Source organism: Rhipicephalus sanguineus, unplaced genomic scaffold (assembly GCF_013339695.2).
Source record: "Rhipicephalus sanguineus isolate Rsan-2018 unplaced genomic scaffold, BIME_Rsan_1.4 Seq2745, whole genome shotgun sequence".
Classification (NCBI taxonomy): domain Eukaryota; kingdom Metazoa; phylum Arthropoda; class Arachnida; order Ixodida; family Ixodidae; genus Rhipicephalus; species Rhipicephalus sanguineus.
The window spans coordinates 18910-39141 of record NW_023614920.1 but is presented as its reverse complement, the minus strand read 5'-3'; the positions used below and the strand labels follow the sequence as shown (position 1 = coordinate 39141).

Genomic DNA, 20232 nt, shown 5'->3' with positions numbered 1-20232 from the left:
CAGACAAATTTGCCCTGTTTATAGATACACACTGGTGTCTGTCTGTTAGGTAGTTTTCGATCAGATTTAGGGCTACACCACGAATTCCATAACACTGCAGGTTTCCTAATAATGTCTTGTGGTGTATTTTGTCAAATGCTTTCGACATATCTAAAAATATCCCCAGTGTGAATTTTTTGGCCTCGATATTTTTGAGAATCAATCCTTTTGAAACAATAGAGCTCTTTCGGTTGAGAAGCCTGATCTAAAGCCATATTGTGATTGTGTTATAACGGAATGTTTGTCGAAAAATTTCGATAGTCTAGCATGAATAATTTTTTCAAGTCCTTTGGAAAAAAGCGGGAGAATTGAAATCGGCCTGTAATTAGTTAAAGTGTTGTTATCTCCATTTTTGTGGATCACCGTCACCTTAGCATCCTTCATATTCTGTGGAAAAATGCCGCTTTTTAAGGAAACGTTGTAAATGTGTGTCAGACATGGACTAAGCAGATCAATAACATGTTTTATCGCTTCCATTTTTAGACCATTTAAATCCTCACTCTTAGCCATCTTAAAACTTTTAAACACTCTTATTACCTCATCTTCATCCGTTGGACAAAAAAATATTGATTCCTTGAGCGGCGCTGGTAAGTACTCAAAAGCACTTGTTTGATGCGTGCTTTCAGTTATAGATGTGAAAGTTATAGATGTGTTGATTGAGTAGAAGCCTCACCTCGAAGCTATGCACGAGCTCCGCTTCATCGAAGATCTTGACCACTTCACGTGCAACTTCTTGGTGGTAGACGACGTCTTGCTTTCTGTCCGGATACGTCTTCACCGTGATGGTGTAGCCCTTCCCGAATTTGTCCTTTAGGTGCGAAAACGAGCCGAGGCATTGTAGCTTTCCATCTCCCAAGATGGCGATGCGGTTGCACAAGAACTCGACGTCGGAAAGGCTGCATATACAGATGATAGCGAGGAAGCGCGGACACACGCTTACAGGTGGCACATTCTTGATCTCAGATTGCATCAACAATCTAAAAAGACAGGGCGTGCAAACACGGACACAAGAAAGAAGGCAGGACACCACAAACGCCGACTAACAACTGAAGAGACGCACAACGGCTGAAAAGAAAGAAGGCACGAAAACTTATCTGCGCATGCCCATGCAACAGGCGAACCTATCAATCCGGCACGCGTGGCGGTCTACGTGGAAGATAACTGTTAAGGCATTTGATTTCATCTTTATGCAAGTTAATCGACGGTTGGCTCACGCATGCGCTACCACTATTCTCGATATGCCATGCTTCAATCATCAGGCGCGTTTCTTCATTTCTATGCCGGTACAACACTGCGCATTCAAATTTTGGCGTGCACTTACAATCTCGACAATGTAAAGATAGGATAGAAGGTGAGCCTCCTGTTAGCGATCTCTTAATAATAATATCTGGGGTTTAACGTCCCAAAACCACAATATGATTATGAGAGACGCCGTAGTGGAGGGCTCCGGAAATTTCGGCCACCTGGGGTTCTTTAACGTGCGCCTAAATCTAAGTACACGGGCCTCAAACATTTTCGCCTCCATCGAAAATGGAGCCGCCGCGGCCGGGATTCGATCCCGCGACCTTCGGGTCAGCAGTCGAGCGCCATAACCACTAGACCACCGTGGCGGGGTTAGCGATCTCTTATGTTCCAACAATCTCTGGTTGATGCATCGGCCCGTCTGTCCTACGTAGAAGCGGCCGCAGCTGAAAGGGATCTTATACACCACACTCGTACGGCAATCAGTGAATTTGTTGGTGTGTTTTACGAAACAAATATCGGTCCGCTTCTTGTCTTTTACTCCCTCATTCTTCCTCTGCACAGAGGCACAAAATTTACCTAGCTTATTGGCAGCCGTGAAAACAACATTAACGCCGTATCTACTACCTACTTTCTTTAGCCTGTGAGATACGCGATGAATGTACGGTATACCTACGACACGTTTCTTCCTATCGCTTTCTGCAACCATGCTAGGACTTAATACAATAGACTTCTTTAAACGTTCAGCGACTGTGGCCACTGCATCACGAGGATACCCTACATCTAAAAGACGCGTAACCTGTGCGTTAAAGCTATCACTCATTTTGTGCTCACACGACTCGGTGAGGGCTGACTTAAGGCAAGACATGGCGATGCCGTTTTTTACAACCTTCGAGTGCTTCGACGAAAAATTTAACAGCGGTTTCGACGATCTAGGAGAATACTGCCAGCACACGTGGTTCTTCTGGAACGTTTTCAGCCGTTGTGCGTCTCTTCAGTTGTTAGTCGGCGTTTGTGGTGTCCTGACTTCTTTCTTGTGTCTGCATCAACAAGCACGCCTGATAAAACAACAGTACATGGCCTTTGTTATCTTCGACTTATTGGTCAGGTAGAGTGCGCCCCTTATCTACATAACTTCATAGAGCTAAAGGGAGAGGTAAGCGGGTCAAATAAAAACATTACAACGGATGCTTAGAAATTTCTCAGGATGTGAAGGCGAAAGCTTAGTTGGACACATAGCGATGTGGAATGAAGCTCTGAGCCGACGCGGCGACGTGTAGGCAATGTGCAATGGAGCTTTTCATGATGGAAGAGCAGCTCAGGAACCCGCAGCCTAGCGGTCAGAAGCATAACAAGGTGTCGGTTCGAGCTAGTTGGTACTCCATGATCAACACTTCTTGCGCAAAATTTTCTTAAACAACGGACGAAACGGCGCCCGTCCGTGTCTGTTTCCTCCGTTGTCTAAGAAAATTTTGCGCAACAAGTGTTGATCAGAAGCAGCCAAGTTGGGCCCGGCCCGGACTAGAAGCGAACGGGACAAGCACGTCTAGACCGTGCATGCTTGGAAGGGCCGTTGCCGCAGTACCGGTGTGGAGCTCGCGTCTCGGCATTCTTCACGTCCCTACTGCACTGCTGCTCATGCTAAGGGGGCTCGGAGCTCTCTTTCTCCCTCTTTTTACCCTTCCCTGCCCTGAACTAGCGGTGCTCCTCAAGCAAAACGCGGGCCTTCAGCTGCAAATTGCATTACTGACCAAGAAAGTCGCATCCCTGCAACAGCGCACTTCGCAGCTGCCGGCCTCGCCGGTGCAAAGACGAAGCGGGAGAAGTGGACAAGCAGCTGTAGTGCTCACGTGCTTTTTTTTCTAGCTGGAGCGAATGGCGCAAAGACGATGTGGACGATGTAGAGATGACGCACCCGCTTCTTTTTCTGGACCATACTTTTTGGACCTCGCACGACCTTGAAACAGGCAATCAAAGCTTCCGCCTTAGAAAAATATATGTCTAAATAAATCTAGGCGTGTCTGCAATCAGAAGACTGTGGAAAATCTTTCTAGTCAGGACCACGGCAAATGCAGGGGACATTGGTTTGCCTTTGAGCTTCTACAATTGAGGCTCGGCCGATAAGGAAGTCTGGCTGTCTTAACAGCAAGCGAGCACCAGCCATGGCTGCGTCGGACTATTCAAGATTACTAAGGCGATCTGTGACAGTAATGAGGTAATTTTATCAATACTTGGGTAATGGTCAACAGTTCTCAAGGCAAGGAGTATGCAGGACAAGCACCAGTTCGAGGCCGATTCTTTCGAACACAAGTTTTCGTTCCTAAACCCGAAGCAAGATTTTCTTTCCACACTGTTGCCGAAATTGCCACTTTCACATTCATACTGCAATTCAATATAAAGAACGCAAAACTTTTATTGTTGGTTTTGCTATAGCTGGGTGTTATTCCAAATTGGTTGTTGATCACTGAGCGCAACCAGAGGGAGCCGAGAAGGCTACTAAACTACATGAATCGTTGAAATACAGACAGCTGAAAGCAAAGTTGCTTTCAGCAGTCTATGCTCCGGACATCCTGAGCTAAGGAAGCCTGTTGGCGGATGAAGTTCTGAGTTTCCGCATGCTCTGCATAGTATGATTCCACTGCACTCAGTATTACACAAGCCCAATCCATAGCTTTACTGTACTGACTGTATCTGGGAAGTGTACGTCGAGGTGTTTTTACGTGTATTAATCGAAATCCACGGCACCATTCTGGAAAGTCGCTCGGGCATGCGCTTAGGACACACAGAAAGGACTGAAGCAGAAAGGGTGCCTACCTGTGCGAGGTCAGCACGACGGATATCTTGGCCACACGCTGCAGGGCGCTGAGGTAATGCACGATGCGCTTCCGCGATGTGGTCCCGACACCGGCGTACGGCTCGTCCAGAAGAAGCACGTTGGGCATGCCGATCATTGAGACGCACATGGAGAGCTTGCGCCGATTGCCGGCACTGGAGAAAATCCGCACGCATTTCACATGGCGCCGCATTAACTCAAAAGATGTTACGCCAGACTTTTTCGCAAAAGAAAATATCAAGAAAATGTGATACTGGACATGGTATTAAAGAAGCCGCCTGGAAAGTCATTTGCGTGCTGAAAGTTTTGTGAATTTGCTCATTCGTTTCGAGAGTTATATATATATATATATATATATATATATATATATATATATATATATATATATATATATATATATATATAAAGGCGTTTATTGACGGCTGGATTGACGGCGACGATGCACGACAGTCACGACGAAGCGCAGCCTCTCACGAGCACGAGGAGCTCTTCGTCTCCGAGAAGAGACGAAGAGGGCGACCCACTAGAAGGCGCTGAAGAGGACGGCCCATTACAACGTTCCAATGCTTCTCTACAATTACCCCGGGTACGAAAAGGGAGCCGTCCGGCGACCTAGCAGCTGGTCACTATGAGCGGGTCATGGTAGGGCTTGAGGCGCTCCACGTTGACAATGTCGCGCCCTCGACGGCGCATGTCGGAAGATGGGTCGATGGGTTCAATCAGGTAGTTGACCGGGGATGTGCATTCGACGACACGGTAGGGGCCTTCGTATTTGGGCAGCAGTTTCGAAGAGGAGGCCAGTTGCAGTGGTAGGGACCGAGAGCCACACGAGTGCTCCAGGTAGGAACGTGGGTGCAGAAGTGTTGGTCTCACCGCGGATGCTTTTCTGCCGCTCTTGGTCCTGCGTAGTAAAGGTCTTCGCAAGCTCGCGACACTCCTCAGCAAGTCTGGCTGTGGCAGAAATAGGCGCACACTCAGATCGATCCGGCTTGTATGGAAGGATTGTGTCGATTGTGTGCGACGGGTGCCTGCCGTACAATAGGAAAAATGGTGAGAAACCAGTGGTGCTTTGAGGGGCGGTATTGTAGGCGTAGGTGACGAAAGGTAGAATGGAATCCCAATTTGTGTGATCGGCGGCGACATACATCGAGAGCATGTCTCCGAGCGTGCGGTTAAAGCGTTCCGTGAGCCCATTCGTCTGCGGGTGGTAAGCAGTAGTTTTGCGGTGAACAACGTTGCACTCTTTGAGGATGGCTTCGACGACTTCCGACAGGAAGACACGGCCTCGATCGCTGAGCAGCTCCTGGGGTGGACCGTGGCGCAGCATGAACCGGCGGAGCAGAAAGGAGGCTACATCGCGCGCTGTAGCCGCTTGGAGGGCGGCAGTTTCGGCGTATCGCGTAAGGTGGTCTACAGCGACGATGGCCCAGCGGTTACCAGCCGAAGTCAGAGGGAGTGGCCCATACAAATCGATGCCAACGCGCCCAAACGGCCGGTCAGGGCAAGGTAAAGGCTGCAGACCTGCTGGTGACTGGTGCGTTGAAGTTTTGCGGCGCTGACAATCGATACAGGAGCGAACGAACTTCTGCACGTAGCGGTACATGCCTCGCCAAAAGTACCGTTGGCGAATGCGGTGGTATGTTTTCGATACCCCAGAGTGCGCACACTGCGGATCAGCGTGGAACGATTCGCATATTTCAGAACGCAGACTGCGGGGTATTACCAGTAGCCACTGGCGGCCGTCGGCGTTGTAATTGCGTCGGTGGAGGAGGTCGTCGCGAATGGCGAAATGGTGGGCTTGACGACGCAACGCGCGAGTGGATGGTGTTGCCGAAGGATCAGTGAGCAAGTCTAGCAGTGAAGCGATCCATTGATCCTTGCGCTGTTCGGTAGCGACAGTGTGAACGTCGATGGAACAAACGGCATTGTGAGACATTGAGCTGTGGGTATTGTCGTCAGGCAAGGGGGAGCGCGAGAGTGCGTCGGCGTCAGCGTGCTGGCGTCCGTTGCGGTACAGCACGCGGATATCGTAGTCCTGTAGGCGAAGTGCCCAGCGGGCGAGGCGGCCTGATGGATCCTTCAATGATGACAACCAGCAGAGTGCATGGTGGTCGGTGATGACATCAAATGGGCGACCATACAAATAAGGTCGGAACTTCGTAAGGGCCCAGATGATCGCCAGGCATTCCTTTTCGGTGACGGTGTAATTGGTCTCGGCTTTGGTGAGCGTACGACTTGCATATGCCACGACATATTCAGGGAACCCTGGTTTGCGTTGCGCAAGAACAGCTCCGAGGCCTACACCGCTGGCGTCCGTGTGTACCTCCGTTGGGGCCGTAGGGTCGTAGTGGCGTAGTATGGGAGGAGACGTCAACAAACGACGGAGCTTTGCGAACGCGTCGTCGCATTCGGACGACCACGAATGTAGGGGCCCGTTACTTCCAAGGAGCTTCGTCAGCGGCGATATGATGGTGGCAAAGTTGCGTATGAAACGTCGAAAATAGGAGCACAGTCCTACGAAACTGCGGAGTTCTTTGACGGACGTTGGTTTGGGAAATTCGGCCACGGCCCGAAGCTTGGCCGGATCGGGAAGGATTCCGTCCTTGGACACGACGTAGCCTAGGATTGTCAGCTGCCGTGCTGCAAATCGGCACTTCTTCAGGTTCAGTTGGAGGCCGGCGTTGGTCAAACGCGTCAAAACATGCCGCAGACGTTGAAGAGTGCGTAGAGAAGTCCGGAGCGAAAACGACGACGTCGTCCAGGTAACACAAGCACGTGTGCCATTTCAAGTTGCGCAGAACGGTGTCCATCATGCGCTCGAAGGTCGCCGGCGCATTGCACAGACCAAACGGCATGACGTTGAACTCGTACAAGCCGTCGGGCGTGACAAAGGCTGTCTTCGGTCGAGCGTCATCAGCCATGGGTACTTGCCAGTACCCCGAGCGCAAATCGAGAGATGAAAAGTATTCTGCTCCTTGGAGGCTGTCAATTGCGTCGTCGATTCGCGGCAGCGGATAAACATCCTTGCGAGTGATCTTGTTGAGCCGTCGGTAGTCCACACAGAACCGCACGGAACCGTCCTCCTTCGCAACGAGAACAACGGGAGACGCCCATGGGCTGTCCGAGGGCCGAATAACGTCGCGTCGAAGCATATCGTCCACTTGCTCATTAATTACCCGACGTTCTGTGGGAGACACGCGATATGGACGTTGCCGCAGTGGCGGCTGGGCGCCAGTGTCGATGCGATGCGTAACGGCGGAAGTGCGGCCGAGAGAAGTTTGAGCGACATCGAAAGAAGAGCGAAATTCGTCCAATAGGCCCAGAAGCTGGGAGCGCTGGACCGGTGTAAGATCGTCAGCAATGGAGGAACCAAAGACATCAGCGGGTGATGAACCAGACGTCGAAAGAGCGCCGAGCGTACTGGAACTGCGGCAGTGCATTTCATCTGGTTCGTCCATAACTTGTGCGTCTTCGAGGGGTTCCACGCTGCCGAGACATTCCCCTCGGACCAACGTAACACTGTACGGAGATGGGTTGATAACAAAAATTGACGTACTGCCCTGAGTGACTTGCACGGTCGCGAAAGGCACCAGCATGCCTTTCCTCGTGCAAACACGGTCAGATGGCGAGAGAAGTGCAACGGTGTCGGAGAGACTGGCGCAGTACACTGACACCGCCGTCGACGAGTTTGCAGGCACCTTGGTGTCGTCTTTGACAAGTACCTTGCCCGCAGCCGATGGACTGTCTGCCGGCGCCAATTCAGAGAAGGGTGAGAGCTCTATTTCGGCTGGTGCGCAATGAATGACGGCGTCGTGGCGGGAGAGAAAATCCCATCCTAGGATGACGTCGTGAGAGCAGGCAGGAATTATGATCAATTCGACGGCGTACAGAGCATCCTGAATAATGACGCGAGCTGTGCACACCGTTGTTGGGTGAATACTTTGGGCGCTGGCTGTACGGAGGGAGAGCCCGGAAAGCGGCGTCGTTACTTTTCGCAGTAATCGGCTAAACTTGGCGTCCATAACGGATACGGCGGCTCCAGTGTCGATAAGGGCAGATGCGCGAACACTGTCCACAAATACGTCAATCACGTTCGAGGGGCTTCGCTGAGGGCTTTCGCAGTTCGATAGCGTCGCAGCCCTTGCCTCGTGGACTGCGACGACTAGTTTTCCTGGTCGCGTGAGCCCGAACGTGGCCGCATCGGCGACAGTGAGCGACGTCGTGGAGACGGTGAACGGCGGGTAGATGGTGCGGGGCGGGACGTCGGTGACATAGGCGGCGCTTGGTCATAATAAGGGCTGCTTGATGAGCTGGTCAGGGTTGATGCGACCCGAGGCGGCTGCACGCGATTGCAGTAGCGTGCGACGTGACCGGCGCAACCGCACGCAAAGCAAATGGGGCGGTTGTCGGAAGTGCGCCAGCTATTCGCGGGTCCCATCCATGTCGCAGAACGGGATGGACGAGGCGGCTGCTGATATGAGTGCATTGTGGGCAGCAGTCGGGGCCTGGGGACGACGTCGACGTATGTAGGCGGCACAGCCGCGTCGAAGGCCTGTGGTCCGACGACGGCTTCGGCGTAACTCCGCGGGCCAGTCACAGGAATCGCTGGGGGCGGCCTGGCTACAGCTTGCGCGTAGCTTAGTGGTGCAGGCACTAGAGGCGGCTGGTGGTATTCGGGAATGACCTCCGCGATTTCTTGCTGAATCGCTCGGCGGAGAGGAGGCAGAAGTGTAGTTGGCGGCTGGTCAACATGCTGCGGTGGAGTGAAAGCCAGTAGAGAGACCTGGCGGGCAATTTCCTCACGCACGAACGACTTGATTTCGGCGAGCAAGGTGGAGTGGTCAGGAATTGCCGACAAGCCTGCGAGATCAGCATCGCGTGATGGCGGTCGACGGGTCATCAAGCGCTGCCGGCGCAGCTCCTCGTAGCTTTGGCACAGGGTAATGACCTCTGCCACTGTGCGAGGGTTTTTGGCCAGCAGCATAGTGAAGGCATCGTCGTCGATGCCTTTCAGAACATTCCTGATTCTGTCAGACTCCGACATGCTCGCGTCGGCTTTCTTGCACAGGTCAAGGATGTCCTCGATGTAGCTCGTGAACGATTCCCCTGCCTGCTGAGCTCGTTCACGTAAGCGCTGTTCGGCTTGAAGCTTACGAACGGCAGGGCGGCCAAACACGTTGACGATGGCGGTCTTGATATCGGACCACGTCGGGAAATCGGATGCATGGTTGTTGTACCACATGCCTGCCACACCCGCGAGGTAGAAAACCAAGTTGGTCAGCTTGCCTGCTTCGTCCCATTTGTTGGGGACGCTCACACGCTCGTAGATCGCGAGCCAGTCCTCGACGTCGGTGCCATCCGCGCCGGTGAAGACAGGAGGGTCGCGGATACGGGGGACACCGGGACAAGCGGTCGGGGCAGGAGGCGGCGTTTGCAGAGCGGCGTCTTGCGGCATGGTAGATGGCACGGTACGGGATCGGAGCTCCAGGGGCATCGAATGGAGACCGAAGTTGTGGTGACGGTACAGCACTCTCCACCACTTTGTAAAGGCGTTTATTGACGGCTGGATTGACGGCGACGATGCACGACAGTCACGACGAAGCGCAGCCTCTCACGAGCACGAGGAGCTCTTCGTCTCCGAGAAGAGACGAAGAGGGCGACCCACTAGAAGGCGCTGAAGAGGACGGCCCATTACAACGTTCCAATGCTGCTCTACAATTATATATATATATATATATATATATATATATATATATATATATATATATATATATATATATATATATATATATATATATATATATTGTCAGCTTTTCTGTGCTACTCTGCATTGGACCTCTACTTGAAATACTGATCACAACTTGAACAAGGCTGTGCAATTGGCTGACTACCAGAAAGGCCACGTGACCGCAACATTTCATGCTAATAACATTACTGTATTAGAGATGCGAGTTGGGCTAGTTGGTGCGAACTGACTTCAAACATAACTAATTAGCGCAAAAAAGGACGGAGGGCAAAGTGAAGAAAAGAGACCAGTTAGCGCCGCATCCTGTCTGTTTTCATGCATCTCCTTGCACTTTGTCCTTTTTTGCGCTAATTAGTTATGTTTCAAGTTAATAATATTGCACATGTCGTGTTTCTTAAGATATCTTATGCTAGAAGCAAGTTAAGGCCTAATGTGTTATATTCTGGCACATTACGACTGTTCGAATAGCCCACGGCCTTCTCGCTGCTTTAACGAACAAAATCGCATGAATTCGGCTCCCAACAATGCGTCGTATCTGCTGTAATATTTTTATACCACAATTTTTCGATCACGATATCATCGCGCGCTTGTGCAGAATCGATTTGCGATAGTTTTAACCCTTCCTGCTTTGACGGTTTGCTTGTATAGTCATAGAGGATATATACAAGAAATAACTGCACTGCGCACCTGTACTGTGCCACAAGCTGATCGGCGATATCTTCGAGGTTAAAAATGGATAGCAGTGTGTGTAGGTACTGCTCGGTGAGCTGTATGCCGCGCATTCGGGTGTACAGCAGCAGGGTCTCCAGGCCGGTCAGCATGTCCAGAAGGCCTTCGCGCTGCGGACAGTAGCCCAGGTAGCGATGGAACTGCGAGGGGCGACATATAGCGGCGACACAGGGGCTGTGTACCAGTTATTGAGGGCATCGTAGACAGCCCACAGTGACAGCTTACAAAAGACAGCACCGAGCCCTTGTCGTGTTTCGATCGATCTGTCTTTTCGATCTGTGTTTAACCTCCTAGTCCGGCGTAGTGCGCGCGCGCGACCACTCGCGGCGCGGTTAAGCTACGCCGGTGAAAAGTGAAAAGTACTGGCATGATGGCGTAGCTGGCGCATCCGGCTGCATTCGGCGTGCTTGGCACCGCCGGCGCAGAGATAGAACACGTTCTATTTCACGCGCTCCACGCGGCCGTCGTTAGAGCACAATGCACTGCGCGCAGCAGCGGCGGTCGGCACTATGGTAGCGTGTGGTCTGCGTTCGGAAAGTGCAGCCGTGGTTTACTCTACATTAATGAATGATTACGTGATTGTGCGCCGTCTCGAAGGGATCACAAATCACATGTCCGTGTAGGCAAACGATAGCATGGACTGCTGCGACAAGGAGAGAAAAATGAAACGCCTGGAAAGCATTCGGAATTCGTTCTCGCATGTACAGAGTCGTCCACGCTTGGTACGAGCATGGCGCAGAGTGGCCGTGTAAAGCCCCTTGATCTTGGGGCTTTATCAAGGGGCTTTATGACCGCGCTCCGCGCAGCGCCAGCTAAGCGGCGCAGGCGCACAGGGGTTGCGTGACCTCTCCTGAAGCACGGGAGCGATGTGCTTGCTTTGCTGTGAAGACTACTTAGCCATCGGTATGCCTGCAGTGACAGAGCACCACTCAAGAGCGTTGCGGGAAAGCGCGCTTTGCATACGGCAGCGCTTTGTGCAGTTTTGCAATTGTGACAACTGAGTGGTCTCTCTTTTCATTGCCGCAATCCGCGTTAATTGCATCCATTCCTGCAAGTTGCTCAGGATTACATCGCTTTCTGGGATTTATGGAACAATACTGTCGCCGATAGCGTCTGCCGGTCATATTTGATATATGATGTGATCGCCACATCTAATGAACGTTTCATATGGTGAACCGCGGGACATCTTAATTTTAATTGGTTATATGCAAGATACAAACTAAAACGCGTATTATGAAGAGATTAGATCCCGTCAAATCAGTCAATCATGCACTCCGGTCACTCAAGCCTTATACAATGTTTACTAGATAAAAAAAAACCTTGCATATACATATCTACAATCGTAAAACTTCTCCCCAATGACTTCCAACTTACTTCGAACTAGATGCTCACGTATATACGGCTGCTTACTCGCGTGGCGCTTACGGGGTTCATTACTGTTCAAACGCCTCCTCTTACCTGGGAACGCTCGCGAACGACTGAGAATCCGTTAACGAAGGCATCGCCATCGTGCGGCAGTATCTCGCCCGTGAGTATCCTGAACGTGGTCGTTTTGCCGGCGCCGTTCACACCGAGGAGGCCGAAGCACTCGGCGGGTCTCACGGTGAAGCTTAAGCCCTGCGCATTGGAAACAAAATGTTATAGCAAAATCTGAAAAATCGAAGGGTCACGTTGTGAACTTTCACTGGCATACACATTAAGGCATTGCTTGCCGCTCCTCCGAGCACCCACAGCGCTGCTAACACTAATCATGACAACCGAAAAGTGTTATTTTCATGGTTACACCGCACAAGCCATCACGGGCACAGCGTGTTCAATACACAACCGCAGAACCATGCGATAATTAGTGAACCAATCGTTAGGCTAGGTTAGGTTAGGTCGCGCTGAATCTTCTCCGAGAGCTGTCACAGTTACAACCAGTCAACTTCACGCTCCAAGACAGGGGCGTAGCCAAGGGGGGGGGGGGTTCAACCCCCCCCCCCCGAAATTTTTCAATTTTGCTTGCGTATATATACACGCGCACATACAGACGCACGCACGAACATACATAAAGTACGGTTGAACCCCCCCTCCCCGAAAAAAAGTTCTGGCTACGCCCCTGCTCCAAGAATAGATGTGCTGCCATGGATTTGCACGCCATATACAACGGCTTGGACATACTACGGTACATGCTCGATAAACGAGCAGCTATGAGCCATAATCTATTCTTTAGAGGCAAACTACGTAACAAATCTTAAATCAAAAGCCCCCAAGTGCTTATCCATGCCATAAAAACGTAATCTGGGACGCACCAACGAAATTAGATGCCTTGTGCGAAATTAAGCAATTTCGTATCTGCGTCCACGGCTCTAACTCTGCTGGTTTTTGGAACGAAACTTCGACTCTGAAAAACAAGACAGGTGCGGGCACGTACAAGTGCATTGGCTGTAAGAATTCTCAAGATTTAAAAGCGAACTTACTTCAAAGAATCAATACCTCAACATACGCCGTGCCACCATTCCAAGGCCGCTACAAGCCTACTACCCAAGACAGTGCATTCAACCACCCGTTGCTTTCTGGTAATCGTGTTTCGTACGATCAAATACTGTTGGATGGCTCCTGAAGAGTTACTACGGCTCCCTCTCTCTCTATATTTTTGTTTTTTTTTGGAGAGTCTACGCTCTTAAGTATATAATGCTTTCATCGCTGCAATATTCTGGTTCGACGACATGTCCAAGATAAAGGCAGGCGTATCTACTATATGACCGTTTTTACCAACAACCACGTTAAAAAAAAGGAGTCACAACATTACCTTAATATATTTTAATTTCAGATTTGCGAATGAGGTACCATTTTAAAAAAGCGCCGGGCCCGTGCGGAACGCGCAGCACAGTCACAACGAAAGCTGGAAAAGTGGCCTTTCTATAGAGCCCGTTCTAAACTCTCTTGGGGTAACTAATACATGTACGCATGCAAAGTATCCACTACGCCATAAATAATAATTTTTGTGAATTATGGGAGCACCCACTTTGCCATTCTTCGTCTTTCTGTGGATAAGCGAGGTATACCCGCTACACATTTGTGAGGCATTACGTAGACTTTGTTGATGCTGCATGTGCTTATGACAATTAAGAATTATGGCGGAGCACTTTGTAGTGTGTGGGAAGCTTTAAACCACACACTCCTTGCGCAATTAGCATTGTGTGACGCTTGGTTGTTTTTTTACTCTTCTGCCACGCTACATTACATATGTTAACGCGATTCCTTGCCCGGCATGACACCTTTTTTATTTAGTTTTTTTTATGCAACGGAGTTTCAAGCACCAGCGGAGATCTATAGTAGAGTACTTGGCTGCGACGCAGAGGGCCTGGGCTAAAATCCCATCCGGTTCTGGATATGTTTTCTCATTAAATTTTTTCTAGCGGTTACGGACACCGGCTGCGGTGGCGACGGCGGACAACTACGGCACTGTTGTTGTGATCCCATGACAGCTTTCGCAGTAAAAACTTGCCTTCAGCACCACGTTGGTGTCGACATAGCCGTACGACTTCTGCAAGCGACAGACTATCATTGCTGGACTGACGCCTTGTGGTGGCGGCATGCGCTCGTAGAGCAGTCCAGTGACCAGTTTATCCTCCTGAAGCACATCTGTGTCGTAGCGCTTGGCAGCCTGTGAGGAAGTTGATAATCTTCAGTTTTGACATTCTCCTGGAAGTATTCAGCTAGATAATTAGATTCAAATTGAGCCATAATGCGCCATGGAACTTCTGCGACTTTGCCAAGAATGCAGCGTGAAGAATTTCAACTATGTGTGTAGGAGATTAGTGAGTCTCCAGCCATGAGGCTTATGAAATGTCTGAGTTATGGCGACACTTCATAACAGATAAATATAGGATCATAACTCAGACACACACGTACACACTGTTCTGTTACTGTTAATTGTACTGTTCGTGATATTTAATAAAAGTGACGGCTGATCTCTCTTTCATAGGAATCATTCAAAATGCGAAAGTGAAATGTATCGCTACAGAAGCAGTTGCAGCACTGCTGTTCGTTAAGAAAGATAATTTGCATATGTTCGATTGCCTGATAGGATGCCTCAGGCAATGTTTTCTTTCTGATCTTTTTTCTATGTCCGCGTTCCCCTTTGCTGACGTCATTTCCGTGACGGAGATGACTTGAACCAATTGTTGGTGGATTCCGCTAAAAGAACAATCTGCAGTGCACTCGTGCCCAAATCACCACAAAATCATTTATTCAGAACGTGTATTCTTGTGACATTACCACACGTGCGAAACCGCTGAGTGGCAGTATTTAAAATTGGTGTTGCAGTCCCTTGTCGAGGTAGGTTCTGCTGTATAGCGTTAATTATGTATAAATGGTTTATGTAGCTACTGGAAAAAGCCTTCGTCGAGCGTGGGAGGGTCCAGCCAGGGTCCTCTTGTGAAGGTTTGCAACGAGGCCCGAAAACGTTCTATCATTCGAGGCTGCAGTTGCGCGCAGACGCGCACGATAAGCCTCGCACAACTACGCACTTAAAAAAATTATCCTACTCTAACTTGAATGCGAACTTCATTATAGGTACACGCAATAAGGACTGCTAACTGAGCTAGTTGGATGTGGTTCACGATAATGAATAAAAACGCGTCGCAAACACGGGGACAAAGAAAGGTACTTATGGAAGGAGCGCTGCGTCGCAACTGATATTTTATTGTGATCTACCCTCGATGGTTATATACACAGGGGAAAAAAAACGGAAAGAAGAACGTGGAAAACAACATCAAAAAAAAAAAACAAAGCAGAAAACAACGAAGAGAGAACATTACGCGCGAGGCACTGTGGATTGGCATTTGACAGTAGCGATCTGTCAGTGTATAGTTGGAAACTGAGAAAGAATTAAATTCCCAGAAAAGCAATGGCTTCAAAAGAGAAGCTTAAGTTACGTTTAGTGTTTCTGCCCTCACTAATGCATTACTCTTTCCCCAACCTCGCAACGCTTTCGACGCCTGTAGTACCCTGTTTGCACGATTCTAGCACGCCTCTGATTTTAACGCGCAATTATTTTTCCATTGGGAAAACTTAAGAATAAATAATTTGATGCTGGTTTGGTTTTGGGCACGATTGTAACACGCACGCACGTTCTAGAACTACATTTGTCGAAAGGAACCCCGTTGTTTCGAAAGTATAGAAACGGCGCGGCGTTCGTTTCTTATGCAAGTGGTCTTCTCTTTCGGGCAAAATCGTTGACTTCATTCTGCCATGGCGGCGAAATCGTACACCGTCATGTTTACTTACGCCACGTTAGTTTTTTTCGACACAAATACGCTGGATTAGTCGAGTTAATTGGTTCGCCGAAAACTGTTGTTCTGCGCGTCTTTTGTACGCGGACGCGATCCGCCACAATCTAGCTATATGCAACTCCGCCGTAAAGAGTGTTAAAATCGCACTGTAAATACCGTCCCATGCTTTTCTAACTCCAAACAACATTTATAGGTACCTTTGTGCTGCCCACGTTTGCGCCGAGGCCTTGAGCACCAGGCTGGTCTTTCATCATGAGCTGCTGTTCAGAATCGGGTTCGCTCAAACGTTGGTCGAGCCGACGGAGCCAGAAGCGGTCGAGGCATATGAGCAACACGAAAAGCACAGGACCTTCGATAGCGAGAGTGAGCATCTCGTAGCAGGCAGAATAATTATGAGGGTCCACTGGATTGATTGCGTACTTCGCTGGATCGGGGTCGTTGATATCTGCATAGACGTGCGGGAAAAACAATTTCCTATAAAGCGCCAGCAGATAGTGCATTTAGAAACTGCAGAATTGCGCGTGATGGTATGGGAAGTACGAGCTGACTCTTTAGGGAGGGCTCAGCCATCGCTTCTGAAGCGAATTCTCGTCGCAGTGTTATTACCCTCGCTCCTGGCGGCGAGGGACGTACGCTGGTAGTCCCAGCACCAAAGTGACAAACCGTCCTGCTTAGGTGCAAAAAGTTTCATATGAAGGTGGGAACAATGTTACCGACTGAGAAAGTCGAGGCAGTTTAATGCATGTGTCTGACACTGTGGTATCGTTACGTCTTGCAAGGTCTGGTCACCAATTGTATAACCATGTGTGCATTACCAAGTGGTAATGCGTTACAATGTGTGCAGCATACTTTCGCCTTCAGGTGTTACAGAGAATGTAGCATGATGCCGAATTTTTTTAGTGCATCGCCAGTAAGGTTTTCGCTTCTCGAGTCATCTTAGCAAGAGTCTAAGGGACACTCGGCATTTTTTTGTAGCGTTAGCTACACTTGCCTAGCCGGAGCCGATTTCGCGTGGAGGGTCATGAGCCGTGCTGCGAATGCGCGAGGATTAGTGATGTCATACAGCTGGGTCACCGGAGCTGGCATCTCACGCGCTCTCCGACACCGCCGCGCGCTGCTCGCCGCTGCTGATCTGCGCGTTCGGGAGGAGTGGCGTCGTCTATAGGCGCGGCAGACACGCTGGCGCCGGCGCGCGCGCAGACTCCGCCACCGCCGCGCGCGGCTCGCCGCTGCTTGTCTGCGCCGCATTCGAGAGGAGTGATGTCGTTGCCATAGACACAGTGGCGCCGGCGCGCGCGCAGCTATTCGCCTTCGCTGTGCAGTCGCCGTCGGACCGCTGGGGCCGCTTGATAGCGCCTCTGACTGCCGTTTGCAGGTGGGTAACGCCATGGAGAAGTAGAGCGCAAATGCTGCTCGACGGCGCAGAAGAGCCGAGAAGCTTATCTCATCGGATCCCGAAGTAGTTGCCTCGCAATTACCGGTTCAGCGTACGAAGAATGAACAGAAGAAGGCTAATAATCCTAGACAAACTACAAAGCTAAGAATAATCAGGTGAACCTTTGCTAACGCTACGTATATCCTGCCATAGCCAAGCTAAGCCACTACAATTTTTTTTTTCGGATACGTTAACTGCAACGACGCAGGCACAGAAAAAATTCATGAGGCATTCCACTCTGTGAATGTGGTTGAAGCTGTCGAACGCATGGCACAGAGGTGGCACATAATTTTGATGAAACGTATAGAAAGGCAAAGAATATATTTTTTTAATTTAGCGTATGCTATTTATTTACACGTTTCTTTATTTATCTATTTACTTGCTTTCTTGTGTTTACATATATTTCTGTGTTTTATGGTTTTGTGGACCAGTGCTGAGTATTGGGCTCGCCCAATTTCTGCGGCACATGCCCGCTAGGGGTTTTCTATTGAGTAGGCCTAGTTAGATGCAATATACGAATCGCTTAGTTTGCTGTGAAAGAGGTAAGAAAATAAAGATTCTTACGTGCACAGCACTGTTTCAGCGAAAGCTTCGCTTCGCCGGTCTTGGCGAAACAGGCGGCTTCGAGCACTTGTCCGCCGATGCGGCAGATGAAGTTCTCATTGGCGAGCTGCAAGAGCTTCGTCTGGCCCCGCGAATAGGAGAAGGAAGGCAGCAGGCGCAGAACTTGTAGCACTATTTCCACCAGCGCAATCAGCGGGGAGCTCTCCATGGTGAGCGCGTAGTGCTCTATAAACACCGATGCCATGCAGCCCAGTAAAGCTGCAAAAGATCGCAATACAATGAAACAGTGTAACAGAGTCGAAGCAAAAAGAAATCACCTTTTCGCCGCAACGGCGATGCACTGAATGCGATACCAAAAATTCGAATGTTATACCAAGTAAGGCTAGCAGCTAACGCCTTTAGGATCCGATCTCGCGTAATCTTACAAAACACTTGAGTTAAGGAATTCATGTCGAAGAGTAGCGCGAGGAAAAACAGGACGCAGTAAAGGACACACGGGACAGGCGCGACAGGACAGGCCTCGATAAAACAGGATAATGACACGTGCGTTAGCCACTCATCGATACATCTACAAGAAGCGGAGTACGCTTACCTTCAAGAAACATCTCAGATAACTCCGGCTCGCAGTTCTGTAGATAACCCCTGTTTTCTGGCTTTACGCAAGTTGTTACAGCCTGTTTGATTCTGTTTTGTTTTTGTTTCTTTGGTTTTTTTCATGGATGTTCACGTGATGTCATTTCGGCGTTGTCATTGCCAACTATGAGACGCGGATTTTCTTTCCATTGAACTTTAGTTCCCAGTAATGGCGCCCAGGGGCGTAGCCAGAAATTTTTTTCGGGGGGGGGGGGGGAGGTTCAACCATACTTTATGTATGTTCGTGCGTGCGTTTGTATGTGTGCGTGCCTATATACGCAAGCAAAACCGAAAAATTTCGGGGGGGGGGGGTTTGAACCCCCCCAACCCCCCCCCCTTGGCTACGCCCCTGATGGCGCCTGTCCTGTGTATTCTTTACTGTTCCCTGTTTTTCCTCGCGCTACGCTTCGACATAAATCTATACCAACTCGCCTAGTACTACGTTACTTCAGAGTAAGGGAATATGGCCATTCCAGGAAGCGAAGCGGTTTTCGTGCTGTTTGTCGCCTCAATGCGAAGTAAATAAGCGGGGAGAGCAAAACATGTACAAGGGTAGGAGCCGTCTATTGAGGTCTGTCGAAATAGCGCGCGCGACCACGCCATCGTCCGGCATATTCTTATCCTAGGGGGGGGGGGTCAGACAGAACGATCACGACAGCGTCCTGCTTGTTCTTATCGCATGCTTGCTACCAGTGTTCATTCTCAATGAGCTGTGAACTAACTAAGCCCGCCATCCATGTGATGTGTGACGGCTCCAACGCCGTGTGATAGTTGGGGCATGGATGCTTCTTCTAAACGCACGTGCGATGGTCTATAGTACCAAAGAAAGAACGTGCGTGGCCGTTGCGCTGCAGTTAATTGCAAAGTAAGATATCGCTGCTCCAGCATTTAGCGTCTTGTTTATTTTTCATGACAAGTAAATGGCATATTCAATGGATTACCTTAAGCTGCGCCTCGCTCTCTCTTGCAATGAAGGCAACATGGTATCGCCTGCGCCTCACCATTCGTTCCACCCTGTGCATCCATGGCGCATAGCACGTTTACTGCTTGTTACAGTTCGAGTATTTTCTGCAGTTGCTGAGTAGGTAACACAGTGACAGTCGAAAGGATTTCGGGTTATGTTCTGAAGGAGAACGGAAGTGCCATTGAACTGCAATTAGATGACTGACAGAGTGATGGGCAAAGGAAACCGTGAGGTGGTTAATCTATGGCAGGCATATATTCTTTCACTGTACTGTCGCTCCATTGCATATTAAGCTGCAAGTGTTGCATTGGTTGTCCGAGTTTGCTGCGCACTGTTCATGCGCCACTTCATGGTAATATAGGAGAAACGCGCGAGTTCTGCGAGTGAAAGGCTCGGAGGCGTATTTTCGAATACCCAAATCCCGAGATCAACCTAAAATTTCGGGTTAGGAGTTAATCGCACCACGAACATCCGGTCACATCTAAAAACGAAGCGAAAGCATGAGCGACGTTATTTTGCTCTGGTCACCTCCAGGGAGAACTGCTGAAAAAAAAAAACTCTTATTTTTCAGTTGTGCGTGTAAACTGCCGAGCTGAGTTTTGCTTTAGTGTGAGTACTCGTGCAAATGTCCGTAATAGCACCTCTACTTGAGGCAATCGTTTCACTGGCTTGAACCTTCGAACTCATTTAACAATAATTCTGGAAAAAGAAATACTCCTGAAAGTATTATTATGAGACCCCTATTGTGCTCATCGGTCTCATTGAAAA

The 20232-nt window shown here is 49.6% G+C and overlaps 1 protein-coding gene across 1 annotated transcript; it reads right to left on the bottom strand.

Moving 5' to 3' along the window:
- Positions 1–712: 712 nt before the first annotated feature.
- Positions 713–19526, bottom strand: LOC119376912 (phospholipid-transporting ATPase ABCA3-like; the record flags this gene model as incomplete). The annotated part of the gene is made up of 8 exons (XM_049411504.1): positions 19502–19526; positions 17868–18125; positions 16066–16313; positions 14080–14238; positions 12048–12206; positions 10548–10729; positions 4096–4269; positions 713–935 (listed from the first exon to the last, which is right to left on the bottom strand). Coding segments are annotated over exons 1-8 (1428 nt in total), but the record flags the coding sequence as incomplete, so codon positions are not given.
- Positions 19527–20232: the final 706 nt, after the last annotated feature.